Source organism: Marmota flaviventris, chromosome 16, assembly GCF_047511675.1.
Source record: "Marmota flaviventris isolate mMarFla1 chromosome 16, mMarFla1.hap1, whole genome shotgun sequence".
Classification (NCBI taxonomy): domain Eukaryota; kingdom Metazoa; phylum Chordata; class Mammalia; order Rodentia; family Sciuridae; genus Marmota; species Marmota flaviventris.
The window spans coordinates 58077878-58094818 of NC_092513.1; the positions used below are offsets into that span (position 1 = coordinate 58077878).

General features: G+C 42.0%; 1 protein-coding gene across 1 annotated transcript in view; it reads left to right on the top strand.

Moving 5' to 3' along the window:
* LOC139702159 (spermatogenesis-associated protein 31E1-like) overlaps positions 1 to 16941 on the top strand; it is a 66432-nt gene that overhangs the window by 33032 nt on the left and 16459 nt on the right. The window contains exons 5-7 of the mRNA XM_071602599.1: positions 94 to 162; positions 238 to 1431; positions 6109 to 6161. Of these exons, the coding sequence (XP_071458700.1) occupies positions 94 to 162; positions 238 to 1431; positions 6109 to 6161 (1316 nt within the window). The remainder of the gene's footprint in view (positions 1 to 93; positions 163 to 237; positions 1432 to 6108; positions 6162 to 16941) is intronic.

A 16941-nucleotide genomic window follows, 5' to 3' on the forward strand; every position in this document is an offset into this window, starting at 1 on the left:
GGAGTCCATCCCTCCAGGCTTTTGATCCCATTAATTACACCTTAGGTGAGGCTCAAACCTCACCCCTTCCACAGCCTGCCTTTTCCTCCTCAGCCTCCAGTGACTACAGGGCCATTTCAATTGCAAAAATTGGCAGTCTCCTGGAAGAACTTCCTCAGAAAGGTCAGGGAAAAAGGGTAATAATAAAAATTTCATTTCCCACTTTACATAACCCCCTTCCTGCACTCTCACCTTCAGAAGTTCAGAAGACCATGCGAGGCACCCCACTGGGTGGCAGGCATATGACTTCAGATGCCTCCATGCCTTCTGATACCTATAGCCATCTGGACATGAACCAACAGAGTACAGTTTTTAGAGGTATTGGAAAACCTAGCCTGGAGCCCAGTCTAAGCCTGGATATGGCCAGTTATGAGACACCGAAACAGAGTAAAGATGTGGCCTCAGGATACCCATGTCCTGGTGCGACAATGCTGGAAATTAAAGTAGGGACCCAATCATCAACAGCTAAAAAGACAAAGGAGACAGAGTTGGAGAAGAAGAAATCATCTGAATGGGAAGTGACAGTGGAAGCCTCTGTGATGGCAAACTCCCAAACCATCAATGTGAATCTGAAGAATGTAGGGTCTCTGGGAAACATGAAAAGCCCCTCCCCATCTAGAATATCTATTTCACAAGATCCAGGAGACCAAAACCTGAAAACAAAGATATGTAGTGGTTTTCAGGTCAAAGTGGAGGTTGAGACAGAGGAGCAACACCAAGACCAGTTCACTGGAGTCCAGCAAGATTGCCTCACTAATGAGCTCTCCACCACAGATATTTCACATTCTGGAGTGTCCCTGTCCAACTCAAAGAGCTTTTGCAGGATTCACAAGTCAATATCCCAAGCTCTATGTGATGATGTAATGAAGGCAGGGAGCAGCCAGGAGCAGGAGGAATCCAAAGTCACAAATGTTGAGGTTCCTGGAAAGAATGACACTGAAATGATTTGTCTAAATAAAAGCCAAGAGAGCTTTCGGAGGTCCAGACCAAGAGAGGAGGAAGGAAGTTCCCTAGAGTGTGGGTTGAGCCCTTCTGACAAAGTCAAGGATATAGACACTACTTCAACCAAGTCCTTCCCTTGCTTTCCAGAGAAGGAACAGAATCCTCAAATAAGCTATTGTAATATCAAAATGAAGGACTTTGTGCAGTCTTTTAACAATCATCAAAAAGGAAAAGGGAAGGAAAATTCCCTGAATAAAGTCAACCTCCTGTCAGCTACCACCCATACCCAGAAATCAGCCACAAGCCAAATATCCAAGGACATTAGGGTGCTTGAACCCCAGGCCCTCATGAGAGTTGTTGGACAGACCCTGATGGACAAGCTGATACTTCAACGTAGAAGTTTTCCAACAGAGTTATATGGGCATAAAGAAGAACCCCAGATGCTATTGGGTAGGCAATCTTGTCAACCCAGGGGTTCTTCCTACCCAGAGAGAAGACAAATGTTTATAGACATTGCCTCTGGTCCCCAAGCAAAACCCAAGGACCACAGCCCCAAGAACAAGTGGGCAGAAGACAATAATTGGACCTGCAAGCCTAGGAATGTTGAGCCTCCAGCCACCCCCTTCCAACTCAGGCCAATTGGGGTGAGCACTTTGAGCCACCTTCATCGTTACCCAACTTGTTTTTTTCAAAATGGTGATGTGCATGGTCAACAAGGTCTTGTTTACCATGAGTTTCCTGGTGAAAAAACTTTCAGAAAAAAAAATGAATTCAAGGGGAGAAAAACTGTCATCATGTGAACCCCTTCTCTAAAGACTAATGTCTTCTTCCCTTCTGGGATTTCAATTGCTTCCTAATAAATTGTTTTTTTTCCCTTTTCTCATCAGATATATTGATATTTTTTGTGTGTACTCCTGTGGGGTATGAAGGGGGTTGGTGTTTACTCTTTCTCAGAGTGGCTTCTGGAAGGAACAGGACATTCAGAGGACCCACCCTCATCTCAAATTCTCTCATTGTGCCTGAAGGATTCCTCATTCAGTCATCACAGAAACAAACATTAGAATGCCTTGAGCCCTCTCAGGATGAGGCAATTTTGTGAAGACCCCACTCCACAGTCTGACTCTATCAAACTTTCCCTTGCTTTCCCTATCTCTGTAACTGTATACAACTTTGGGAATGGGTGTATAAAAGTGACAGAATCCAGTAGCTTCACACATGACAAAGTAGGCATGGGAATGTTGGGGGGGAAATTAGTGTGTTGGTCTTAAATTTAGGAAAACCTTGTTCCTTAGATTTTCTAGTGCGGAAAGAAGTGTGTTTGATGTGGGAGCCCCTTCTCTCCCTGATATTGTTTGGAATATAGATGGGACTGTCAACCCCTCTTAGCTCAGCCTTAATGACATGGCAGTGTCACTCAACTCCACATCTGATTCCAACATTTTCAAGAGCAGCAGCCAAGATAGAACTTGTAACTCTGCATCTAAGTGGGGGCCACAAAGTTCTGTTGAGTGCTGCATGGCCCCTGCGCATGGTCACCTCTCTTCTCCTCTAGAAGGGACTGTGCATACACTATCTGACTGATAGTAGTGCATGGTAGATATAAAGTGGAATGTGTAGAATAATTGACTTTTAGAGCCAAGACAGAAGGAAGAGCATAATTGGATGCCATGGAGTGCCATGAACAGGAAGCCACTGCCTTCCCATGCTAGCTACCAGGCTAGCATAAGGAGACCAGATTGTCTGAGGTGTTCACTGGTTCAGCCTAGACCAATTCCAGGGCCCGTCTACTGTGGTTTCCAGACTACAGGCCTGGAGAAAGCCCTTTAGCTCTAATACACAATAGAAATAATGCAAAGCCTTCAAGCAAGGAAGGTTAAATTCCTAAGAGTAAATTTACTAAGTCTGCTTCTGCCCATCTTTGCCTCTTAAATTCCAGAAGAGATGACCTGATATTTGGTGGAGTACCCAGGACTAGGGAACTCTGGCTGTGACTCAGCCTAGGGACCTTGACACATGTACCTGGCCTTAGCACTGCTTCCATGGACAAAGTGGGGTATCTAAAAAGATCAAGGTCATGGCATAGGGTTTCAAAGCAGTTCCATCCAGGCTTCTAGAATTTCCTTGTCCAGAGACAAATGGGTGAAGAAATGATTTGACAGAATTTGTATATACAAAGGAAAGTAACCTATCCAAAATGTGTGAGCTTACTAGACTGGAAGGAGATAAATATTCATTTCTGCTGAGCCTCACTCTTCTTCTAGTAGAGGTTTCCTCTTTCAGGGGTCATCCACACAGAAAACCAGGATGGCTGTAAAACAGTGAGAGGAGTGATCATTTCCCTGGGCCATTCCATACTATTCCACAAGCCTATGTGTGGTGGGCAATGGACTCCACCATCGTGGCCATATTTATTCCATGGTGGAGAGTCCTGTGCCAGGAAGTGCCACCAGGAACAGAATACACTTATAGGTTCTGTATCCATACCTGTCAGGACCCTGAATGTGGGACTAGGAGGCCAGTTTGGATGGGTTCCAAAGACCTCTTTTTACCCACATCCTAGGTCTCCTAAAAGGATGAGTGTTACAGATGGCCACATCGATAAACCAGCCTGAAACAGCAAAGAGAAAATCCCATGACTACTGGTCCTGCTGTTTTATGAAAGGTCAGTGAGAGGGAGATCCCACAAAGACCCCCTGGAGACCTCCACACAGAGACCTCCAGAGACTCCACAAGATCTTCAGAGTTTCCCACAGAGACCTCCATAGATACTCTCACTGAAACCACCACAGAGGCTCAAAAAGAAGCCCCCCAAATCCCTCTGACTAAGAGATATTCATAGACACCAAATGAGATCCTCCCAGATATTTCCAACACAGAACCACATCAAGAACAATTTCTCAAAGACACTTGGAGAAAAACCTCAGACAGAGACAACACACTGAGAAGACAGACTTCCCCCAGAGAGCTCATATCCATTCTTAGGAGCCTGTGCAGCCACACAAGAATAGGTGTTTTGCACTCCTAGGGCCTGGAGAACACAAGTGAACAGTACTCAGCCACAGAAGAAGGATGGTGCTGCCCATCACATATATATTCTGCCTCCCCTACAGACACAGGTAAGCTGGGGAAGCAAAGAAGATTGAAGAGTTCCTTGGTCAAGGCTTGAGGACACTGCTGGACGAGTGTCCTGCAAAGGTGCCCTGTAGCTGCCCACTTGTGCTGGGCCACAAGCCAGATTGAACCTGGCATAGCAGCAGTGAATCTTCCAATGTCCCTAGCAAATTGTTGACCTATTTTCACAGCTGAGAAAGTGTCTGGAATGGAGTCTGTTCCTCAGGAATAAGAAGGAAAGGGTGGTGACTAGGACTAGGAGAAACTCCACACCTACACAACACCAACACCTAACTGGTGTCTTTATCTGTTGCACTGAGAAAAATGTTTGAGGAAGAAACACAAACTAGAGAGGAGCTATGGAATGACAGCACCTCTGCCTCCTGACATTACCCTCTCTTATATTGCCCAGTGCCTCATGATGGACAACTCAGGAATCCATTCACTTCACAGCCTCCAGCCTTGAGGGAAAGAGAGGAAGAGTACCTGAGCTTCCCCAGGGCATGCTTTTTGCATGGCTGCCCAATGCCCCTTCTTACCCTAATCTCAAATGACTTGTATGTAACGAGTTCCTTGCTTAGTGTTTCCTTTACTTCTCACCTTCCTCTGCAAACTCTCCACAGGGAAGCCAAGAGGTCCTTCTTCCATCTAGTCAAGAGCATCCTCAGCACTAGGAAATCCCCTAGGCCTCACCAGCACTCCTACATTCCCACTGACCTGATTGTTACTATTATTGTTACATGAAGTCACTCACTCAGAGAAAACACTGCAGAAATGAGAAAGGATGGGGTGGGGGAAGTGAGGGGAAAGCAACAGATGACAATGACACAGACAGCCCATGGTTCTGAAGACTCAGATTTCACATCCAAGGATGGAACTGGGGAGAGCCAGGGCTAAGCCAAGTGCTTTCCCAGAACAGGAGCCCTTGCAGGAAGTGTCTTCCCCACAGTTACTCTCAGAAAGAAAGCAAAGCCAGTGGTTGCAGCTACATTTCAGGAGGGAAGAATGTGGAGAACTCAGCTACTGCTTCAAGTCTATGCCCTTGTATCCTGAGCACTCAATGAATTCTCTCTGTTCCAAGTCGACTGGGAAGGAGGGCTAAGCCTGGACATGGAAAGATATGTACAACAGCACTGAAGCCCAGCCTTCCCATCCCTTCTCAATAGCACATCAGTCCTGTCCAGTGTCCAGATAGATACTGGGTGCAGGGCTACATCCTAGGTGTCCTGGCCACATGGCTGCTCCAAGAGCAGCACAGAGACACCTTTCTGCCATGTATGCCTGTTCTTTCCTCAGTATGACTCTGTGGGTTCCCATATCATCAGAAACCCAAATATCGGATAAGCCATCAGTCTGACTCAAGAACTCCACTGACTCAGAAGGGTCCTGGGATCAGGTGTTTTAGGACAATATTACAAACTCCCAGGTCTGTGTCCTAAGTTTGCTTAGTGCCCACCAGTACTGAGTAGTCAGGCTTAGGGTCACTTCCTCTGCTAGAAAACTTCCTCAGCTCCATCACTGGTACCCACCACCAATGGACTAGAGAAGGAGCTTCCTGAAGGCCAGGGAACCACAATGGGGGAGCCCCTCAGTGTTCTCCATGAGTCCAGAGTCTATGGGAGCATTATGGTTTTGATATAAGTTGTTCCCTAAAAAGCTCATGTGTGAAAAAATACAAGAAAGTATGGAGGTGAAAGCATTGGGTTATGAGACCTGTGTCTAATCAGTGCATTAACCCACTGGTAAGGATTAACTCTAGTCAAGGAGGGCATGGCTAGAGGAAGTGTGTAACTAGGGGTGCATCTTTGAGGTTTATATTTTGTTCAAGTTGAGGAGAACTGTCTCTCTCTCTTTCTCTGTTACCTGGTGCCATGTTCCCAGCTGTTTCCCTCTGCCACATCTTTCCACCATGATATTATGCCTCAACTGGAGCCATGAGCAAGGAACTCTGAAATTGTGATCCCCCAGAAAACTTTCCCCCCTCTACAATTGTTCTTGTCAGGTGTTTCATTATAGGAGTGAAAAAGCTGTCTGAAACAGGGAGCCTCAGCTTCCTCAAGTCTGAAAAGGTAAAATAAGACTGATTTTCACAGGTTTGTCAGGAGAATTAAAATGAGTTAGCAAATAAAGTAGCATGAAGCACAAAACCAGCAAGCTGTGAGCTCTCTATGACATGGCTTCTGATTGTATCTGCCTTTCCAAGTTAAGACAAGACCTAGGAGATTCTCTGACAGGGCTGCAGAGCAAGCAAAGCTGATTTAAACATTGTCCTTTCTGACAGTGGGGGCACAGCCCATTGTGGATGCTGGAGTCTTCCTTGCACTTAACCCATAGAAGATGAGAGAATCAACCCACCAGACATTGCTGTTAGGCCATATGGGTCCTTTCTGAGCACAGTATTCCACTCTGATGGCTCAGCATCAGCCACCCTAAAACCAGGACAGGGCTAGGGACCACAATGGCTTTGGTGGCAGTGAAAGATCCCGGCAACAGTGGTCCCTCATTATGAAAATTGAAACTTGACTTACAAACACCCAGTTTAAAGTGCTCCTGAGAGAGCTGCCTTTAAGCTGTCAGCTATACAAGCCACAGCAAAGAGCACTGCATGCCCTCAAGGCTGGTCCTGTGGCCTCAGATGCTGCCCCACATCTCTGAGCTCTGGATCCTTCTATCTCTACTTCCAAGGATTTGGTCAGTGCTCAATAAAATACTGCACATAAAGTGTTAGCACAGGCCTTCACTTAACACAGGCTGCACAGGGTAGATTTTGTCATTGTTTATTTATTTATTTTTTTTGAGGACAATGAACATCACCAGCACAAGGGTATAGAGTGGGCAGATCAGGAGCACAACTCCAGTTGTGTTGCTTCCTGAGACAGGTAGGACAAGCCCCAGTATCGTGGAAGCCCTGTTTCCCTCAAGGTTAGAGTGGGTATTGGAGGGTGAAATATCAGCACACCTCAGTCTTCCTTCAGGCATCTCTGCCTCATTCCTGCAATAGTGCCAGTGGGCAGAATGGCCTCCCAAAGCTAGTAGGCCCTGGGGCTGCTGGAGAGGGGGGTTACAAAAATTTGAGAGCTGCCTCCAAGTGCAGAACACTAGAAAGGATGGAACTCAATAGTGCCCATCAATACCTCCCAGCCCAAGCAGTAGTACCACATCATGCTGTCACACCAAGCGGTACCTGATGTCCCGACTCTACCTTCCTCAGAGGTGAGGCATTGATTTCCTTTGTGGGTACCAATATGATCTTGATGTAGCTCAGAGCCCGAGGATCCTCTACAAGAAATAGAAGAGATGTGCGGGATCCTGCCAGGCACTTGGAGGGGTTTTGACCACTCAACCTACATTCCTGTGGTGTGAGCATTTTAAGAACTTTGGCTCTCAGCCTGTAGGAACCCTCACAAGTGGGATCTTCATCTGCTCCTACGTTGCAGATTTAAAGAGGATATTTTTATTCAAAATCCTGATTTGAAATCCATGTGTGTTATAGTTGCTTCAATCGCTCTGTTTTTACACTACTTTTTATTTGTACACCATATTTATTGTGCTGATATTTCCATTAGCAATCATCTAGCCAAAGAGAGAGGTAAGTTAACTAACCAGAACTATAGAAATCGTGAAATATTCCTTTGAAAACAAAGGAATATATTAGTTTAAAGACTTTTTTATGCTAACAGAATAATGTACTTAAGAGAAGCCAACATGCCTTTTCTACTAGGTACAGGATATAGGGAGATAAATATTTGCCAAATGGAAAAAGCATGCTAGTGAGGAAAGACAAACTTTTTTTTCATCTTCTCAACAGTCATACAAAGGAGAAAACAAACCAACAGGGAAATTTTAAAAAAATACCTTTGAAATCTCACTTTGTGGTAGTCCCACAGAGAGGTTGAAATTTAACACAGAATATCATTATTTTTAAGCCTTCAATTTTAGAGATGGTTGACTCTTCCAGGTGATTTTTCAGGTCATGGGAAAAGCTGGTAGTAATTTCAACCCTGCCTAAAGAAAACAGAACATTTCCTTTGTGAATAAACACTCATTGACTTGGACAACAGCACTACAATAGCCTATTAGTCTTAGAATAATATGTATCCCTTACAAACTCTGCAAATTTTTTTATTAAGAGTGAGAATTCAATTAAAGATAGTTGACTATATTGTAATCAGATGGCATTCGTGGACTTAACTGGAGCATATAAAAATATACTTTGTTAGTTTAAAGAATTTTTTTATGCTAACAGAATAATATAATTTAGCAACCCATTTTAAAAATGGTGTTTGTTATTAATATTGTATGACATACTGGAAAGACTGCCACTTTTTTTGGAGAGAGACTCAACATTTTTATCATTTTTTGTATACAATTTTAATATTTTTGTCAAATTTTTAGTTATTTAATTTGTAAAAAGCCTTTACTTTGTACAGCCTACAGGAAATAGGGTATTGATTTTAAATTTTATGAAGCTAAGCAATTAAGTACAATTGTAATAGAAGTCAATTGATCTATAAAATGAATTAAGTTTCATCCTGCATGCAGAGGCTACCTGTACATACTGTTTCATACTTGCTTTTTTAAATTGCTTTCACGAAGCAGATATTCAACCTTGATGAGTGCTACAACTCATAGACTATTGGAAAAGATGCAAATTGTGTGTTTGAGTCGGAACCTCTTCTGGGAAACTCCTCTGAAAATTCAGCTTAAAATTGCTATGGAAACACAGACACATCCAATTGTATGGCACTTTTATCAGGGGTTTTTAATACAAATAATATTGTACTTAGTGAGCACATGCACCTATATGCACATAGGAAAAATGTGGAAATTTTACTGTAATGAAAGTGAATTCTCTAAAGCTCAGTTGAAAACTAAGTGAAACTTCCAGTGGAAATGCACTTCAATTGCCATTTCCCATTTAAAATGAACAGCAGTACAAATGGCACATAAGCCTAAATACTGAGAACTTGCCCACATGATCTGAAATGAACTCTTGGATCATAATAGTTCACCTAAGGACAAATCTCAAGGTGCACATTGATAATTAAAGTAGATTCTCAATTTAAGATGCCTGCAGGTACTATAACAGTACTGCTCCTTCAAGTTGTTCTCAGAAAGTACATATAAATTACTTTTGATTCCTTCATCTAACATTTTGATAGGAATAATTTTAACAGTCTGGCATAATTTTAGTGAGAAAGGAGGGTCAGGACACTGAGATATGGAATCAACAGTTTATTAATGGCACCAATACTCAGAGGGATTATTTCTAAAGCCTGACCCCTGAGCATACCACAGCTTTTACTTCTATATATAAGTTACTCCTCAGAAAGAGAAGGGATAGAAAAAATACAATAGAAAGGAAGGCTGGAAACTTACTGAATTTGATATAAAGCAGAGTCACCTTGTTTCTATGCTTCCCGTTTGTAAAAGTGGGTGGGGGGTAGATGGGTAAATTGGGGGGGTTGTGTGTGTGTGTGTGTGTGTGTGTGTGTGTGGTGATGGGCAAAGGTGTGCCACATGCAGTTGAGGGGAGAAATAAAGAATGTACATGCACTGATGCTATTTTCAATGCTTTATTCACTTAAATCATTCAATTCAATTTCACTCTATAGGATATTTTTTCTTTCAGTATTTTAGTTGTGCTTGGACACAATACCTTCATTGTATTTTACTTTTATGTGATGCTGAGGATTGCACCCAGTGCCTCAAACATGCTAGGTGAGCCCTCTACCACTGAGCCACAAAACTTGCCCATCTATAGGTTCTTAATCAAGAAAATAACAATCTTTAATTCTGGGCACTATAATAGACATAATCAATTCCAAGTCAATTCTAAGCACTGCAATCATACTTAATCATGACAGACTTATTACAGACATTCCCTCTGCTTGATAAGCTCAAGTGTCAGATCTAGAGTCTCAAGTCTTGGGTTTTAATTCCAGCAGATTCACACTCACTCATACTCCAGTGATCAGGTCAGGAATCTGTGGAGGCTTCATAATGGGTGGAACAGATGAGTGGTTGAGGAGATGGTCATAAGGAGAAATAGCTGTTCTCATCAGGGTCAAGATGTGGCTGTAGAGTTGGAGAATGGTGAGGATGATACAGAAGATTAGGTAGATAATGGAAAGAGTTGGGATGTCAGTCCACATGTCCTCATCAGGCTCTTCAGCATAGGGGCACCAGTGTGGGTTGGTTGAATGTCTCTTATTTGCTACATCATTTATACTAAATTTGGGGGTTTCTGCTTGCCCTTTCAATCCGTATCACATATGACTGGGTTTCTTAATGACGTCTTTAATTCTTGGGTCAGGGCATCTGGTCTGGTGGTTTCTGCCCTGATCTCTCACCTGTGATTCTTATCAGGGCAAAGGAAAATGACAGTGACTTCACTCTGAGTTTTATCAGGGTTGTGGAAAGTGACTTATTTAAGAACACCATGCTTGATGACAATATAAGAAGGCTCTATAAACTTGTCTGGTAGGGACTCCAATTGTATTTTAACATAGTTTTAAAATGGAGTTGTTTAGGCTAAGACCATCCTCACAATGTGTGTGTAGATATGTTCCCAAAATTTCTCTTCAAGTTTAACTTACACTGATTTTACAAACAAAAATACTAGAAACATACAAAAATGTCCCTTGAGGGTTTATTTCAATTTTTATACTGAGTTTTGAAAGGTTGTAATAATAATGTATCATCTTTTTTGTCTAAACCCTTTAGATGAAGATACTAAAATAAAATTCGAAAGCTTAAATCTTCTGAAATGGAAATGAGGACAACTACCCCATTCACAATATCCTCAAAAAAAAAAAAATAAAATAATTGGGAATCAACATAACAAAAGAGGTGAAAGATTTATACAATGAAAACTACAGAACCCTAAAGAGAGAAATAGAAGAAGATCTTAGAAGAAGGGAAAATATACCCTGTTCATGGATAGGCAGAACTAACATCATCAAAATGGCAATATTACCAAAAGTTCTCTATAGTTTTAATGCAATGCCAATCAAAATCCCAATGGCATTTCTTGTAGAAATAGATAAAGTAATCAGGAAATTCATATGGAAAAATAAAATACCCATAATACCAAAAGCAATTCTAAACAAAAAGAGTGAATCAGGCAGTATAGCTATACCAGACTTCAAACTATACTACAGAGCAATAGTAACAAAAACAGCATGGTACTGGTACCAAAACAGGTGGGTGGACCAATGGTACAGAATAGAGGACACAGAGACCAATCCACAAAATTAAAACTATCTTGTATTTGACAAAGGGGCTAAAAGCATGCAATGGAGGAAGGATAGCATCTTCAACAAATGGTGCTGGGAAAACTGGAAATCCATATGCAACAAAATGAAACTGAATCCCTTTCTCTCGCCATGCACAAAAGTTAACTCAAAATGGATCAAGGAGCTTGATATCAAAACAGAGACTCTGAATCTGATAGAAGAAAAAGTTGGCTCCAATTTACCTACTGTGGGGTCGGGCCCCAAATTCCTTAATAGGACACCCATAGCAGAAGAGTTAAAACCAAGAATCAACAAATGGGACTTACTCAAACTAAAAAGTTTTTTCTCAGCAGGAGAAACAATAAGAGAGGTAAATAGGGAGCCTACATCCTGGGAACAAATTTTTACTCCTCACACTTCAGACAGAGCCCTAATATCCAGAGTATACAAAGAACTCAAGAAATTAAATAATAATAAAACAAATAACCCAATCAATAAATGGGCCAAGGACCTGAACAGACACTTCTCAGAGGAGGACATACAAACAATCAACAAGTACATGAAAAAATGCTCACCATCTCTAGCAGTCAGAGAAATGCAAATCAAAACCACCCTAAGATACCATCTCACTCCAGTAAGATTGGCAGCTATTATGAAGTCAAACAACAATAAGTGCTGGCGAGGATATGGGGAAAAGGGTACACTTGTACATTGCTGGTGGGACTGCAAATTGGTGCGGCCAATTTGTAAAGCAGTATGGAGATTTCTTGGAAAGCTGGGAATGGAACCACCATTTGACCCAGCTATTCCCCTTCTCTGTCTATTCCCTAAAGACCTAAAAAGAGCATACTACAGGGACACTGCTACATCGATGTTCATAGCAGCACAATTCACAATAGCAAGACTGTGGAACCAACCTAGATGCCCTTCAATAGATGAATGGATAAAAAAAAATGTGGCATTTATACACAATGGAGTATTACTCTGCATTAAAAAATGACAAAATCATGGAATTTGCAGGGAAATGGATGGCATTAGAGCAGATTATGCTAAGTGAAGCTAGCCAATCCCTAAAAAACAAATGCCAAATGTCTTCTTTGATATAAGGAGAGTAACTAAGAACAGAGTAGGGAGGAAGAGCATGAGAAGAAGATTAACATTAAACAGGGATGAGAGGTGGGAGGGAAAGGGAGAGAGAAGGGAAATTCATGGAAATGGAAGGAGACCCTCAGGGTTATACAAAATTACATACAAGAGGAAGTGAGGGGAAAGGGAAAAAAGGAAGAAAAAAAACAAGGTGGAGAAATGAATTACAGTAGATGGGGTAAAGAGAGAAGAAGGGAGGGGAGGGGAGGGGGGATAGTAGAGGATAGGAAAGGCAGCAGAATACAACAGACACTAGTATGGCAATATGTAAATCAGTGGATGTGTAACCGATGTGATTCTGCAATCTGTATACGGGGTAAAAATGGGAGTTCACAACCCACTTGAATCAAAGTGTGAAATATGATATGTCAAGAACTATGTAATGTTTTGAACAACCAACAATAAGAATTTTTTAAAAAATTAGAAAATAAAATAAAATAAATAAATAAAAATAAAAGGTCATGTTTGACATTTAATGCTTTAATATTTATTTTCCTAGTCTTTATCAAACAGACATAAGGGGGAACTTTTCCTTAGATTTTCTTTGACACATTCTGCTGTGCACCAAGAAATATTAGCCTCCAAAGTCACATCTGCTGGGAAGCCTTCCATCATTAGCTCAAGTTTTCCAACTATACCTGTTCTCAGGGCATGATGTTACTCTCTTAGTAGCACCACTCTGGGTGTGTCATTACACATATATTTTTGTGTGTCTCTTCCACTGAAATGCAAACCCTTGAGGCCAGCAACCTGACCTGTTTGGCTCACTTCTGTACCCCCAATGTGTAGTACTCACAAACTCAAAGTATCAGGGAAGTAAAAGCCATGATGTTCTCAGAGTGAGAAGACCCAGATACAGCTTATTAAAACCTATGGTCCCCAAATTCTCTCATGAGTTAATTAGGTTCATTCAAAGAAACACACTGCTCTTTTGCTCCAGCCCAGCTGCACAAATGACATTCAAAGGTGCATATTCTGTTCCAAATGGAGAGGAACTGCAGTGCCATGGGAAGAATACTGTGCCTGGTCCCTGAAAGCTGGTCAGCGTTCACATCCTGAATTCTGCTACTGACCAGCCACTCCAGGCCCCAGTCCATGTCTCTGTCTATAAAATATGCAAGGCATTACCAACTTCCAGGGATTATTTTTTGAGGACAAAATGTTTTAAGACAAGAAGAAAAAAAGCCACCTGCATGTTAAGTTTTATTATTATCTTGATGAGTGAGGCCTCCATGCTTCAGCGTAAAAAGCATGAACAAATTAATATATTCACAGATGAGCATGGAAGAGCAAAGACCCCAAAATGAGACCCCAAGTATTCATTATGTAATTGATATGAAGATCTTATCTATTACTGACAGGAAACATTAAAATGCAAATAGAGTAATAACATTATTATTGATGTCTCCTGCCACTACTCTTCGTTTAATGAAGCCACCTGAGATTTCACCACAGGACAGCATGCAGTCGACATGCAGGGTCTGTCTTGCAATGTCAAGCCTCCTAGGACAGCATTATCACAAGATGTTTCCAAACAACTCACCTCATTATTTCTCCCTCCCAAAACAGATGAAAGTTATGCCAGAACAAAATCACTGTCTGATGGACATTCCCCTACACTTAAATAGCCAATTTAAAAAAGCCATTCCATCCTTGGGTCAATCTGTTTCATTAATTGGAGGTGCATTTTGCAACCTATTCCTCCTCAGAGGCACATAAGAAAGTGGCTTAGATTTTGTGCCTTCCCAAGGTTTTCCTACAAGCGTGGTAGCTTCCTGGGCAATACCTGCTCTGAAACACCCCAGGCAAAAACCATGCCTGTCATCATCAACAGCGGGGAGCTCTGGGATCAAAACCAAGCCCTGACTGAGCCTAGAACAGCCTGGCTTCTACCTACACCCAGCAGATGCCACTGAAGGAGCCATTCAGAGAAAAATTGAGCATCATGGTGCTTCTGAGTCACCCTTAGCTGCAAAGACCCTAGAACTCTACAGTGCCCAAGTTCTTACCACCACTCTCATCTGTCAAGATTCAGTGCAGAGAAGTGGCCTTGGAGGTTGATCATTTAAGAAAGAAGCTATTTTTTACCCTGCTGGGTATGCCCATTTTGATCCCTATATCAAAATAGCTGTAGATCATCTCTGGCTTCCACAAAATTGCTTTGACTAAACTGTTTCCAGTTATTCCTTCAATCTGAAGGCCAGGTTAAAAAAAAATGCTGCACACATTTTGCTACCAAAAAACTGTTAACCAGAAGAACATCATTCATTCCATAAAACATTGGGTGGAAACCTCAGAGCAGCAAACAGAAAAATTTTCCCATGCAAAGATTTCCTGCATTTCCCTCTTTGCAGGATTGCCAGGGAGCTAAAAACAAACATTATTGGTACATACACCTTTCTTTTTTGCCCTGATTTTAGTAATGTTCTTATAGTCTCATCACCCACTTCAAATAAGCTAAATGGAACTTAAAACATTATTTTTTGTGTAAATTCTATTTTTTTCCCTTCGGTCACTTGATTGTATCTACAGCTTCCCTAACATCTGTAGAACTAGACTGGGGAAGAAGACGGGGAGAGTAGAGAGAAACAGTCACTTAATTCTATCCTCAGAGACTCTAATCCACTTAGGAAAATTTCTGGATTCAAATCTTTAAGAAATTCTGAGTTCAAATCCCAGCTACACCGCATACTCCCTGCAAACCCACAGAGGTTTTCTGCATCTCAGTCTCCACCTTGGTAAACTGGGTGTGTGGCCTTTCCCACCAAGCTGTTGAGACCCACGATAGGCAGAGTGGAGAGAGGCCAGTTAAAAATCTGTAAAGCATTATATCTGAATAAGCTCTTTATGTCATTAGTCCAGAGGTTCAAGGTTAAAGGCTCGCAAAGTAAAATTCCTGCAATGCCATTTTCTCAAGCAGGGAACTAGCAGGTAGAAAGTGGACGTAAGTGATTGCTAATGCATTAATGACTGACATGTGGCAGCCACCATGAGACACACAGATGCAATGTGACATTAATGGAGAGATTTGCCTGTGGTCATGGACATGGGGAGGGGGACACTCCACCGCCTCTTGCCTTTAACTTGGGTTAGAAATCAAACGTCAACCAAGATTAATTAGAAGTTTTGCTGAAACTCTGTTGATAGGAAAAACACATTTCCATAAGGTGAGGAAGTGCAAATCTAACTGATGAGGAGGGAAGGGCTGCCGTACTGTGAATGCTGCCTGTGTGGCGCTTGTCAGGGCAATTGCTTTCTGCTCAAGTGGCTGCTTCTTAACATTTTATTATCTTAACAACAAAAAACCCTGCAAGCAATAATTATTATACTAATTCTTCAGCTTTCTTCTTGAAATTTCTGTAAGACCATTAAAAACTAGCTGTGCCCTTGAAACAAACCATGAGTTTATTAATACTCAGCCAATTAAGAGAAAAAAGCAAAGTCAGAGAGTGCGCCACACCAGCAATTATGAACCAAGCAGCCGGCCTGCACGCTTGCCTGGCCACAGATTTTATTTGAGGAAACATCCTATAGGTTGAACTGACTGGGAAACAATGTGAAATGTGTTTACAGCATCCCAGGGACCTCAAAAAGCCCAAAGGAACAGAAGGAAACTGCTGTCCAGGTCCAGACAATTCTCAAGTCCAGGTTATGGTGGAAGCCATAGGAATACCTTTCTCACCTCTCACCAACAGAACAAGGCCGTCAGAGGCTTTCTCCAACCCTTTATAGAAGACCCCCAAGAAAGGGCACTTTATCCTCTCAGTTCGACTCCCACTGCTACAGTTTGGGTAGTGGTCCCCAAAGGTCCACATGTTGAAGGCTTGCTCCCCAGCCCTGGCACTATAGGGAGGTGGGGAAAACTTTAAGAGGTGGAGCACAGCAGGAGGTCTTAGTCACAGAGGGTGTATCCTTAAAGGGAACTGTGGGAATCCAGGCCCTTCCCATCTCTCATCTACATCAAAGCCATTAGGTGAAGATTTTTTGTCATGCACCCCACCGTGGTTTGCTGCCTCTCTACAGGACCAATTGACCTTTGCAGCTGTGGGCCAAAATTAGTAACTATTCCTCTTTTTAGGTAGATTAGCTCAAGTATTCTGTTATGGTAAAGAACGCTGACTAATACACATACACTTTGCCATTTTTGTATTTATCAATTAAACCTTTGCAACATTGCTCTTTCTTAAACATGTTATCAATATCAACCCATTTTTTAATAATATATATTCTAATCTTAACTCTCCCATTCTAGGACCCTGAGGATTGTTAAAGTCACATCAATCTAGTAATAACCCCAAACCAAAGGAACAGTGACCTACGGAGTCACTTCCTCCACTGTCTCTGAGGCAGCATCAAGAAGCTCTGCACCAGCTGGGCGTGGTGGAGCACACCTGTAATACCAGCAACTCAGGAGGCTGAGGCAGAAGGGTCGTTCAAGTTCACCTCAGCAAAAGTCAGGCACTAA